A 13,289-nucleotide genomic window follows, 5' to 3' on the forward strand; every position below is an offset into this window, starting at 1 on the left:
ATTTCTCTAACAAATGCAAGTGTGCGTCACTAAGAGTATAAGGTAGAACTGTAGTTAGAATTTTCTGCAACAATTGTAAGCGCAAGCAACTACTACTGAAGCAGTCGCCCATGAAAAGCATTGTGAATAATTCCTGTGTGTTGGTTAGTCTAAAGTCTTTACCTACCCTTGCCTTGTGTATTTAAGAATACATGTATATATTTTTATATAACTTTTAGTGTAGGAGTTTTTTTGGACTATTTTATTGACTGGGTTCATTGCACTTGCCCACAGCTCACATCCTCATAAAATGAGCCTGGCTGCTCTGCCATTCTACCAAATCCTTTGGTTAGTACAGACTTCTACTGAGTTTGGGACCTGTATACCAAGGAACAGTTTTATAGAGTCTCACCTCCAAGTGGACTTTAGGAAAACTCCCCTAACAGTATATATGTTTTTTTCTTTAGTAATCATCAGATTTACACATGAGTTAAGGAAGGATATAGTATTATTGTGCATTCCATCTAATTGCATCTCTTTACAGGGTTTAAAATTGACGCGAACTGGGAGCCATTTGGCTCCTGCTTGTAGCCTAGAAGAGCCCGGGTAGCTGGAAGCCAAGAGCTACCAGGAGCTACTTCTGGCTCGCGCAGGTCAACTGAACCCGAATGACACTTATGCAAATGTAACGGTCTGATTTTGTGTTTTTAGATCCAGTTTATTCAATCTTCATTTCGAGCCCTGCTTTGTAGGTCTCACTAACAGTACACCCCGCCCCTTATCACCTTACTAATTCTAAGCCTTACTGTTCTGATACAAGTGTTAATGAACCCACAGGCATGGTTCTGAAAATCCACAGGCATTCACAAAGTTACAAGGCAATCAGGATAAATGTTTCTCCAAAAGCAATAATTGGGATTTCTTTAATCAATTAAAAGATTAAAGCTACATTCATAGGAAGAATGTGAATGTACTGTAGTTAAAACTACTGTAACAGTAGCGACTACTATGATGTCCTTAAGTCTTCCCTGTATATATGCTGTGCCCAACGTTCAAGTGAAGCAGAAAAACTAGACAGTTTCCACTACCTTAACAGGGTCAGAATATTGAAGTATCTAGAATCAAAGGAAGGTCAATTGGGAACCCTGGCACCAAAAATTGGAACTCTAGGATTAACTGTACACTTTTTCATTCAGGTTTCCCCAGACACTCTCAGAAGATTCGATCACCCTTGCTGTGCGATTATGCCAGTAACAATGGAAGAGCGCAGGTTCTCTAGTAACAACCATGGCGCTCAGACCCCTGCACGCCAAAGTGTACAAAATCGGGCATGAAGGGGAAATATGTACTGTGCACATCAACAAAGCTCTGAAAAAATACACAGAATGAAAGGGTAATTTTACATGGAACCACTGCTCATACTCACCCAGGCAAAGTTGCCAACGTAGACAGATATACGGGGTTTCCGCATAGTGTAGTTTGAGCCCACTGACTGGTTGTTGGATGGGGCTTTTGAATGGTCACCTGCTGAGGCAGGTCTTGAGGAAGATGTAGAAATAGGTGCTGGGGACTGAGAAACTCTGCGTAATGCCTGCTGCTCATCAGGTGGGGCTACTGTTGCTGCCAGAACATCATCATAGAGGTCCACCTGCTCAGCAGCAAACTCTGAATCCTTAAAAAAGAAAGAAAAGAATAAGGTCAGACGCAGTCTGTAAAACAGTGCAAGAAAACGTACTGGACGTCAATCACACAAGTGAATAAAAAGCACATATGTTGAATCAGCAATGCTGAAAGAACGGGTAGACAAAAGAGGGAGTGCAAATACAACAGTGTCAGAATTAACAGTGTGAGCTTCTAGAAGAAGGAAAGGTGATGGACAGAGGGAACCGATGGCCTCAAGCTTCTTAAAATATAAATGTATGTCGGAGTCCACGAAAAATTATCCAAGTAGTGACCGCAGCAAAGTATTGCATGTACCCCTGACCAAAGACGCACCGTTTAATTTGATTAACAGGTTGCTGCACTGTGAAAATAGTTGTTTTTTTCCAGGACTGGGGGATCTGGCAGGGGTTGAACTAAGGATTTTATGAGCATGAGATGGCGCTCAGGAATCACTCAGCAAGCAGGAGCTACCCCTAGGGGACTAGGAGCTACCACAAATTGAGACAACACACCCAATTCCCAGACTAGTCGTTTGTTCATTTTACATGGAAAAAAATAAATAAAATAGTGTCTCCTACGTGCTCCTTTTATTCACATTCCAAAACACAAATTCATGTCAGAAAGGGGTGTTTGGGATTGGGGGGGGGGGGGGGGGCATGCTGTGGCGCAGTCGAGTAATGGCTGCTCGACTGAAACTCAAGCCACTTCAGCTGATTTGTCCTAGATTTGGCCGTTCGGAGTATGCAAAGCCTGAAATAAACTGGCACGTGGCAGTGTATGACCTGCTGAACACAGCGTTGTAACTTTCTTCCTCCGAGATTGCGGGACGGAGATCCATGCGCTTTGAGGCTGCATCATCCATGGAGTGAGCCGGCAACCTGTGCCGCAGACAGCAACGGCTGTGGTTTCCCATTGCGGGGAGGATGCTGATCCAGCTTTCCTTTGGCCCACACGTTCTGCAGTCGAGGTGTCACCCGGCCTGAGATGCTGCAACCACAGCAGCGAGAGACTGGGAGGCTGCTGCACTAATTATCAACACCCAGGCTTGGGGTGCAGGGTCTTGTTGGTGGTGCAATCTGCTGTGTTGCTGCTGGGGGGCTGGGTGCCCTGGGACAGGTGGAGAGCCCCTGGTGCAGCGTGGCATTGCATACCTGGTTGGGTGCATGGGGCAGGTGCTCCTCATTGCGTGGTTCCATCTGGCATATGGTTCCCAGAGAGTGGTCACATGTACAAGGACCTGTTGGAGTGATTAGAGCCGGCTGTGGTCTGGAGACCCATTTTGAAAATATAGTGTGCACTTTGGTTGGTGAAGAGTCCGGGAGGCGACATACAGTGTGGACACCCGATTCGGGTGCTGGGCCGATTTCTGTGGTCTGGTGGTTCATGCATGGCAACTGGAATTGCAACACTTCGCCATGACAAAGGGTGCAGGAGGTGGGAGGAAGACTGGCAGTATGGGAAAATTCACCAGATCCACCCCTAAGCATTGTGGGGATGGGCCACAGCAGCCTGAGGGCTCGCCAGTATTGTCTGCTGTACAGGACCCAGTAAATTTGCAGCAGGTGCTTGATGCAACACAAGGCTTTGCTGCAGTCCATGAGAAGCCGGACAGCATTACAATAAATGTGAGCACAATACAGGCAAAGCACACCCAGGAGGTCCAGCGTATAAATGAGGCAGAGGACCGAATTGGCACTATGGAAGACAGTGTGAGCGGCCTGCAAACAACGGTTGAGACACTCGGGAAATAAATGAAATGCGTGAAGTTCAAATGCAATGACCTGGAATAAAGTTCACGGAGTAATAAGGTCTGTATTGTGGGAGTTCGAGGAGGCACTAAAGGGCAACATGGAGCAGGCAATGGAGACGCTGCCCTGTCAGTTACTGGGGAATCAGACACTGTCCCCCATGTTTGCAGTTGAACTTGCACATAGAGTGCTTACTCAGAAACCAAAGCCAGGGGACTTTCCTCGACCTATTATTGCAAATATCTTGAGCTACAGTAACCTGCTGCCTCAGATAGCCCGTGAACCGGCCACTGTACCTGGCTGCACTGACAACTGAGTAATTGTACTGTTTAATGTGCGATTTGTCTGGCTTCTTATTAAACGGTAACCAACAGCTGCCTTGACTGGAGACACAGCTTGCCCAGTTGCTGATGCAATTTTTCTTGTGGTTGGCAGGGGCGGGGGGGGGGGGGGGGGGGGGGGGGTTCGACACTGCTAGATGTGGGTGGGCAGGGGAGGAGTGGGTGGTTTTGGGGAATCGCCTAAAACAACTTTGTAAAGCAGGTTGGATTACAAGTGCCTTGGCAGAGGTGCGTAATATGGAACGGATTGCGTTTTCTAGGTTGTATGTGACTGAAGGGGTACATTGAAGTATGATGGCGGTTAATGTGATGAGCCGGAATATCCGGGGCATGGGTAATTGTTCTACGATGAGTGGCATTATGACGTATGTTATAGGCACAAGATCAATGTCCGCTTCCTCCAGGAAACTCATGCCACAGCTGGAGTCAGTGGGAATATAGCGGCATTGTGAGGGGGGGGGGGGACAGGTACTTTCACCTAGTCAACCCAGTCCTGGGGGGTTATAACTCATTCATAATTACTTAAATTTAATGGAAGAGGTTCACATATTGACTGATGGCCAGTATGTGAATGTACATGGCGCCTTTGAAGACACGGAATAACTCCTAGTTAACACATACTGGCCTAACAGATTCCCCTGACTTCTATACCAACATTGCAAGTATTATATCTGCATATCCAATGATACCTATCCTGTGGGGAGGAGATCTGAATCTCATCCTAGACCAGAGAATGGATACGACCGGTACGCCCACCCGCATCAAGAGCTGCACGTAGCCTGCTGTGCCAGAAAATTGTGTTTCTATCCGGGATATATGGCGCTTACTGCACCCGCAAGCACGCAACTACACTTTATTCCTCAGTACATGATATGACTTTGCATATTGATTTCTTCCTGCTCTCACAATCACTTGTAGGGAAAATAGTATCTGCAGATATTGTCCTGCATACTTTGTCAGCCAATTCTCCCATAGTGGTGTACCTGGCAGGTAGGAAGGCTGCCCGGTGCAGGGTGTGGAGATTCAAATCAGAAGCGCTACAGGATATAGTTTTTAAGGCAGACATTGAAACGGATATAAAGACATTCCTCTCCAATAGTCCAGACCCACATACGACATCTGGAAAGCATTTAAGGTGTCTATTAGAAGAATGGCAATCTGTAGACTATTCAGCGCAACTTACAAACCTGCGAGGATAAGCTCAATGCATTAGAGAAGGTGCACACTGCTGCGCCTACACCAAGGCTGCTGGCGCGTATTCGCACCACCTTGTAACAATTCCGAGACCATGCAGAGGGAAACTAGGTATTTTTCACAGCCAAAAGCCACTAGGAAATCTGGAGAAGGGGACTAGCCAGGGAGGACACTGGCCCGAAAAGTGCACAGCGAGAGGAGACCCATCCCAATTGATTGTGTCCTGGACACGCGGGGGGCGGGGAGAATAGGAAATGGACCGATCAGGACATCCCTGGAATGTTTTCAAAGCTTTTGAGCCATTATATGGGGCGAATCAGCAGTATGAGGAGCGGGCTCACTCCCTGCTCAAAGATATCCCTCTGTCCGAAAGTGCCATTGATCAAATAAATACGCCACTTAGTCGAGGAAATAATGGCCGTTAGAGACCTTACGAAGTGCAAGGCGCCAGATTGGCTGACGAGTTTTATGTAGAGTATGACACGGTATTGGCCCTTGGTCTCTTAAAAGCAGGGACTATCTGAAGAACTCTTCTCCCAGAGTCACTACGGGAAGCCACAATAACAGTGTTGCTCAAACCAGATAAACCTAGCAATGACTGTGGGTCATCCTAGTCACTCATGAATGTTGATCTTAAGATCTATGCGAAGGCACTGGCGAACCGCTTGCTCTCACTGATGCCGTACCTGGACCATGCATAACAGGCAACCTTCATTCCCAGTAGATCAACAAGCCTTAATATCCATCATCTGTTTAACGTTCTGGCAAGGCTGGCTCCGGAGGTCGCTGCAGCAGTGATGCTAGATGCGCAGAAGGTGTTTGAAATAGCGCCATGGGGTTATCCATTTACCATATTGGGGAAGATGGGGATTGGTTACAACATGGGGCAGATTTTGTTAGAGAACGCCACAGATGGCGAGGGATACGGTTGAAGGCGCCGCCCCACCACCCCCACGAGATCTAATTGTACACAGTTGACAATTACTTTATGTCAGAGATCCGCAAGTTAATCTAGGCCCGACTATTACATGCATCGGTAAGTACTCAGGCTCTGTAGTAAATTGCATGAAGTCCGAGATTTTTCATCTGACAGCCGCCACAAGGAAACTCCCTTCTGCGATATCTATGGGTTAATGTATCAATAGAAAATGGCATGCTCCTCCGGGACAACTATGCTGCCCAGGCGCGATTGTGGATAAGCGAGTTACACTATGAAAACTGGCTCCCATTTCATTAGCGGCTAGATTGGACCTTGTCTAAACAATATTGTTGCCCAAACTCCTGTATATTTTTGCCAATGTTACCCTTTGGCCAGGTAAATCTTTCTTCGAGAGGATTCACGGATCTATGATAGGGGGTGATTCTGCAGCACCGCATTTTGAAATGTACTCGCTTGCAGCCCAAGCACAGTTCGCCACACATTGGTATGGAATGGGCACGCCCCACCACATGTTAAACTGGAGAGGTTAGCGGCAGGCAAATCGGACACTGGGACATGAATACTCGACATGAAGTATACAGATTAGTGCCCATATGATCCAGTTCTTAGCAGTGACCATGGCAGCGATTTATGCAAAAATGGGACTGGCACATCCATAAGTTGCTTCCATTGTGGCAGTTCCAGGACCTTGCCACTACATGGGATACATCACTTACTACATACTGGGAGCGGTTGGGGTATAGGGCTTTGAGTGACCTGCTCCTGGAAGGGAAGTTTCTCACACAGCAAACGTGGAGGCAGAACACAGGGGTACAGGTCTGGAACAATATTATGTGAGGGCTACCACGTTGAACCCCCTCGAAGGATGACCTCATGTAGATCAACTCTTGGGGGTGGGTGAAGGCTACTTTCTGGCCATTGTATAAAATAATTAGCAAAATATAGTTATTCAACCCCAGGGTTAGGCTCCAATGTGCTGAAGCTATGGACCCGTCCGATGACCAATGGAAGCGGATGTACTCGCTCACTGAAACAGTGTCCCTGAATTCAAGATGCAAGCTAGTGCAATACAAGATTCTAAACAGATCGGTGGTGTTTTAGTGAGTGCCATTGAGAGGGTGTTCGGAGGACACCTAAAGGGCCCCACGGGGATCAGGCCCAAGCAGACACTGGCCCTGGAGTGGTCACCTGGGTATTTTGTACAATTGTTTTAAACGTGATCCGCTTTCTCCTTTAAAAGGATTCTGTACTCTGTAGCTGCCAAGCATACATTCTTTTTTTTTTTTAAATCAATAAAAAGGTGTTTAAATGGCACCAGCTAGGCTGGAGAAGTAGCTCCAAATATCCATTTGTATGAAGCTAACCATGTGCTTCTAGTCTACAAGCAGGAGCTAAAATAGTACCAGCTCCTGGCAATTTTCGAACCATGTATGGGGACTGCTGGTGGGAGAGGAACTTTCGACATAAATATGGAACAGCTTAGTGGAAAGTGCAAAATGTCACTGAAGATCCCTGAAAGTACTCAATGCCTTACATATAAACAAACACGTTTTCTCTCATAGTATAGAATCAAACAGACATTTCTATATCTTAAACTCTCATGTAGCATGAACTTATCACTTATGTAGACAATGAGGTGGACCACAAACCCCTTAAGCAGGCAAAAGTCCTGTCCTTGGAGAATTACACACACTTATGTATTGTGCTTTGAGAAACAAGTGCTTACAATTAATACATACTCAAAGTCCCCGTGCATACCTGAATAAACTCCTCCTCTGCATAAATATCGATTAAATCCAATCCGTCAGCCATGCTGCTGGGAACGAGACACGAAACAAACCCTGGTGAATGTTTCCACACCTGGAAGAGATTATATGAGAGCAATTTAACTGGTTGGGATTCACTTCAATTTTTAAATTGTGGTCGCATGAATGAGGTGTGGCATTCAACAGTGGTCTCTGCAACCACAAGCCTTCAATCATAGCTCAATTCCATTTAAATGTGCATTTATTTAATCCAATTAGACTGATGACACAGAACAGCTTTAAGCCCCCAGCAGCTGCTAACTGGGAACAAGGAATAACAAATCTAACTTGCCATCACAAATCTAAGTTGCGTGCGAGATGGAATCTTTGTGTCCATATTACCCATTAAGCCTTCAATGAATTGTACATGTGTCCGACTGCCACTTTTTACACATGCCCAAAACAAGTTTTCACTTGGGTCTTTATGGCAGCAGTTAGCTTGGTGAGTGAAGAGTAGCTGCCAGTACCAGGCTATTCTTGACTCCCAGCAATTTCGAAGCTTGAAGAGCATCCTCAGTAGAGTTCAGGCTTGACCAATGAACAAATTCCAACCCCAAGCAGTTCTATATGGAAACGATTACTGCCTTGCAAGACATCAATCCTGGATTTCGTTTAAAACAAAAGGGGGGGGGGGGAATAAATAAAAAAACACCCTACAAAATACTAACTGCTAAATTTAGTCCTCCAATTATCAGCCAAGTTAAATGCATCTCAATATGCAAGGGAGGAGGGGATGTGAAGGAAAGAAGGAAGAATAGAAAAACATTGGAATAAACATAAAGAGCTGGAAAGAGATGAAGTGGCAACGTGAGGAGAACCATCTCCGGTTCCGGAAGCACCTCAAGACCTTCCTCTTCGCCTCTGCCCCTCCTCTACCCCGCCGATCTGTTTGCTCTTTCGGCATCATGTTCCTGGCCACCATTTGCCCTTCGGGCCCAGGTACCCCATCCCTCGCACTGGGATCTGTATCTGTACCCAAACAGTTCCCCCACCTTTCTTCTGCACTTATTCAGATACACCCAGACAAACTACGCACTTGCCTCTGCATGTATTTATATAATTTATTGCATTTATTTATTTACAGCACTTATTTGTTCTCTGTGTGCCGCACTTTACACTCCTCCCCCTTCCTTGCACTTTTCCCCCACCTTTTCCCTGCACGTTCTTAATGTCATTTGGCCTAGTAAGATTGTTATTCTCCCTTGTTCCCCTACCTTTGCTTGGTCACGCTCTGAAACACTTGTGTATAGAGCACGATATAAAATATATCATAATACAGACCAAGATGAATTGTAAGAAAAGAGCCCGGGGCAGAACAAAGGGCAAGGAAGAGACATCCATCTATAAGGAGCAAGAAGCGAGTGCTATTGGGCGAATCTGGGGTTTGTTGGATGTGGTAGTCCCCACCCCTTACTTTTTTTCTGGCCTTCAGGCAGTCCGCTTTCTATTTCTTCAATACGGCTTCCACATTGTGGAAACCATTTTACTGGCGTCCTTTTTGACCCACATTTCCATTCACAAAAAGGTCATTCTATTTGCCTAAAACACCTGGGGAGTCCCTCTATTCATATCGGAAGAAGCGACCATATTTTGTCACCGGGTGCCTGTATCTGGTTCAGGCTTCCAGAAGCATGTCTGGAAATATGTGAATTCCCTTCATTTGTGTTGTATGCTTGCAAAGACATTAGCTAACCACAACTGCTTGAATGCGCTTGGAAACTCTTCCTCTCCAGATGACAGCAAGGAACCAACAGGGATCCTTCCCCTCTGATCCAGTTGTGCCCACTGGCTCACCTCTTCTGATTGGAGGATGTCTCCATGAAGCCCCCCGATCCTGCCTGCATCACCGGACCAAGAAGACCCTGCAAAACCTGGACCTGTGATTAAAGTACATCAAGCAAGAAACCAGCCTCCAACTCCCACACCTGGGAAGCACATGGGACTTCTGCTGCCCTTTGTACTTCAATGGCATTCACCAGCACACCCACCTGTCTTCAGTGGCTAGCCCCTGTCCGCCAACTCCCCATCCGGCACATCTAAAACAATAGGGTCTGCCCTCAGGACGACCCAAACCCCAGAAGCCAAACAATGAGTAAGTCTTGGGTTTCACAAAGAAACCCTGCATCATTGACAGCGCAGACCACAGCCTTTTGGCCTTTTTACTCCCCCTGGCTCGACCCAAGTCTTGGGGTCGCCCATGCACTGGTGTGTCATTGCTTGAACCTTGAAAGCTATAAAAGGAACACCACAGTATGTTTTTAGAATTAAATGCACTGACGGCAGTAAATGCAAGCTTACTCTAGCCAAAGAGTAGTGTTTGATTGCCACTAGAGCATTGAATCAAACTCACATTAAACACTTAAAAAAACTTTTAAAAAGAGCATACGAACTATGGAACACATTTAGTTGCTCATTTTCATGTCAAAATAACTTGCAACTTTTTTTTCCCGGTGTAACCAAATTACACCTCTAAAAACTACACCCTTCATTTAACTATTAGATGAAAGGTGTCTTCCCCATGTTAGGGAGAATTCTCACTTCTGTGCCAATTTCCTTCAACTTTTGAGACCCCCAAGCTCTGTTGCTGGACTTTAGGCCTTTATGGAGTGAGACCCTTTTCTCAGTCTCTTGTATTTTGACCCGATTTGGATTATAGGTTTCCTCCGTTTTTGGAGTCTGACAAACTCCATGGGCATCTACTTTTTGTATGGGGACACAAAGCCCCTTCAGTGAAGTGTCAGAAATCCTTTAGATTTCTCATTAGGTTTAAATAACTTTCCTTTTGTGAACTACCGTTCCCAAGAGTAGTGCAGTGAAATTGACTTCGTTTTGACTAGTCTTATGTGGAGTGCTGGGGGCGTTACCTAGTAGTCCCTTATCCTACATTCTCATGTAACTTTTTTTTTTATACGTTACCCTCACTACTTTAAATGGCTGGTTGCAGTGGTTTAATGTTCCTACCATTGTGCTTTTCTACCGCAGGTTGAATCCTCAACTTTAGTATAGCACACATGGGCGTCCATTTTTTGTCAAAATGGGCCCGGTTGTCTTTGTGAGGTTGCTGGGGAGAATTCTCAGAAATGTGCCGATTCCCCTCTACCTCAGAGAACCCCAGTACTTGTTGCTGGACTCAAGGACTTAATTTTTAAGCTGGAGGGAGTGAGACCTTTCCCCCCCCCACCCTCATGTATTTTTCTGTGATTTAAACTCTGTTTCTTTTGGCTTTGGAGTCCGACAACTCCATCAGGCCTCATCTTTTTACATTGTGGCACACAGCACTTTAGTGCAGTGCCACAGGGAAGTTTCCAGATTTCCCAAAGGTTTAAATACCTTCTCTTGGTAAAACTACTGTTTCCAAGAGCAGTAAAGTGAAATGACTTTACTTACATTTGTAACTTTCTGGACCCAGCACACTTTTACAATAGGGTGCTGGAGGGGTTACTTAATATCCCCTTTATCTAGTTTCTCGTGTAATGTTTCTAGGTTACCTTTCCTACAATTAATGGCTGGTGGCAGGGGTTTACTTTTAACTGCCGGTGTGTTTTTACAGAGGGTTGCGTTTGCAGCTGCAGCAAGGCACCCATGGCTGCCCATTTTGTAAAAATGTCCCGGTCTTTTTACACCATTTCTTGCTGGAAAGGTCCTTCTTGCGATTTACTCTGCGCACCAAACCAGGTTTTGTCCCTTTGTTCGCTTTGTCTTGCAGGATTCACTAGTGAAGCGCGTCTCTGGCTCCAGTAGGTCTGGCAGGGGCAGGAAGTGAGGGAGGTGCCCGATGTGCTTAATCCCCTTGGTTACAGGAATGCACCCAAAGGTGATTGGCGGGCTGGCTGTCCTTGCAGGACAGCCACCCTGCTGCGCGAGTGACAGCTAAGCTGTGACCGAAAGGGAGAAACCTGTATAAAAAAGGTAAGGCTTTTTGGCTTAGTAGGCAGAGTCGACCACTGGACGAAGGAATCCAAAGAACTTGGAAGAGATGCCTGCTGCAACTCCTGGACCGTTGGTTTGCCCGGTGAAGCCCTGCTGCTGGTCTGAAGCTCCAAATTCAGCTCGACTAGAGAAGCCCTGCCAGGACGACTTCTCCCCTTGGGTTGGTGGGACCAATCAACCCCAAAGTGAACTCGTTTGGACAGCCTCTCTGAGCTGGCTGTACTTCCAAGTCAGACCCGAGCTCCAGGAAGATCCTCTGGACTCCCAGGAAGCAGCACTGACCAAGCCTAAGCCACCTCAGAGTGCTGGACCCCAGATGCAAGGAAGGTCCAGAGTGGTAGCCGAGAACCGCAGTGGTGCCGTTTGCTATAGACGCAAGGAGCTGAAACCACGAAGTGGCGCTGAAGTGAAGTTTGCCCATTGCTGCTGCTGACTGTCCCATTGTAGTGCAGGGGTCCTCCAGGAATCCTCCCTTTTCTCCCCATGACTGAGGACCAGGAACAATAGGATCTGCAGTGCTACCCAGGAACAGAAGCCAGCTGGAACCATTTCTTTTAACCAAAGGTTCTGTAAAACCTAAGAAGACTTACCTCTTGTGTAGCCTTACTTGATCTCAGTTGAGACTTGTGTTGGTTGCCTTGTAGAGTTGTTGCATCTTTACCCCTCACAAGCCTCCCAGCTTGTGGCCCTACATGGATTCTACTTTTTCTACAAAGACATTAAAACATTGTGCAAGACTTACCTACCTGCAAGAAGTGCTTCAACTCACTCAACATTGGCTGGGCTGGCTCCCTGAAAGACTCTTCTTCCCTCTGACTGAGTTTTACCTTTCCACTAGGAAAGGTAAAATGTACTCTGCATTGGGGGGTTAAAAAGTACTTACCCACTTCAGAAAATGTGTAACCTGTGTTTTATCCACAAACCCTTTTCTTTGACAAACAGTATTCTAAACGTACCAGTGATATACTACTGTCCACGGTGACCTAGCTATTTAAGTCACCTGAGGAGATAGGATGTCTGTGTGCCATCCCAAATGGGTACTTACTGATTTAGAGTAACTAAGTATTTTGTGTTATTATATTGCTCCCTTCTAAAGAAGGCTTATTAAACTGACGGCTAAATTAATAATTATTTAATCAAGAAACCTTGAATGCACTTGTCACTGGAGATCGCTGTGTAAGAACACTACTGCGCACATTGACCCCTCATGAGATAAGCCTGGCTGCTCAGCCACACCATCAACCTATGTAGTACAGACTTATACCAAAGGTTGGGTTGCTATTGCCAGGAGGTCAAGGTCGTTAGTCTCACAGAGGGTACTACATACAATCTTGCCTAACAGAAGTCTTTCTTGGGTTTTACTCTGTGTGTCGAGGCAGAGTTGAGCCCTTTGTTAGTTTTGCTTTGGCGGGCTTCAGCCCTGAAGCCAGCCTCTGGCTCCAGTGAATCTGGAAAGGCAGGATGGAGGTTCTTGAAACTCACCTGTCCTTTGTCTCTAAGAATGCCTGAATTCAACCAGTCCCGATTGGCTGCTGGTTCTCCTTTCAGGACAACCAGGCTGCTGTGTGATTGACAGCCTAGGCTGTGCATTAATGGGAGAAACCTGCTTAAAACAGTGAGGGTTTTGGGACTAGAGGCAGAGTCGACCACTGGGAGAAAGACCAGACTAAGAAACCATGAACATCGCTTC

At 46.1% G+C, this 13,289-nt stretch overlaps 1 protein-coding gene across 3 annotated transcripts in view; it reads right to left on the reverse strand.

The window, feature by feature from the left end:
• CPSF7 (cleavage and polyadenylation specific factor 7) overlaps window positions 1-13,289 on the reverse strand; it is a 244,853-nt gene that overhangs the window by 201,670 nt on the left and 29,894 nt on the right. For all 3 annotated transcript variants that reach the window (XM_069623873.1, XM_069623875.1, XM_069623874.1), the window contains exons 2-3: window positions 7,623-7,724; window positions 1,406-1,651 (exon numbers count right to left, since the gene is read on the reverse strand). In XM_069623873.1, coding sequence (XP_069479974.1) covers window positions 1,406-1,651; window positions 7,623-7,676 — 300 coding nt within the window. In that variant the 5' untranslated portion in view covers window positions 7,677-7,724. The remainder of the gene's footprint in view (window positions 1-1,405; window positions 1,652-7,622; window positions 7,725-13,289) is intronic.

The sequence above is a fragment of the Ambystoma mexicanum genome, chromosome 11 (genome assembly GCF_040938575.1).
Source record: "Ambystoma mexicanum isolate Mex_15411 chromosome 11, UKY_AmexF1_1, whole genome shotgun sequence".
In the NCBI taxonomy this organism is placed as follows: domain Eukaryota; kingdom Metazoa; phylum Chordata; class Amphibia; order Caudata; family Ambystomatidae; genus Ambystoma; species Ambystoma mexicanum.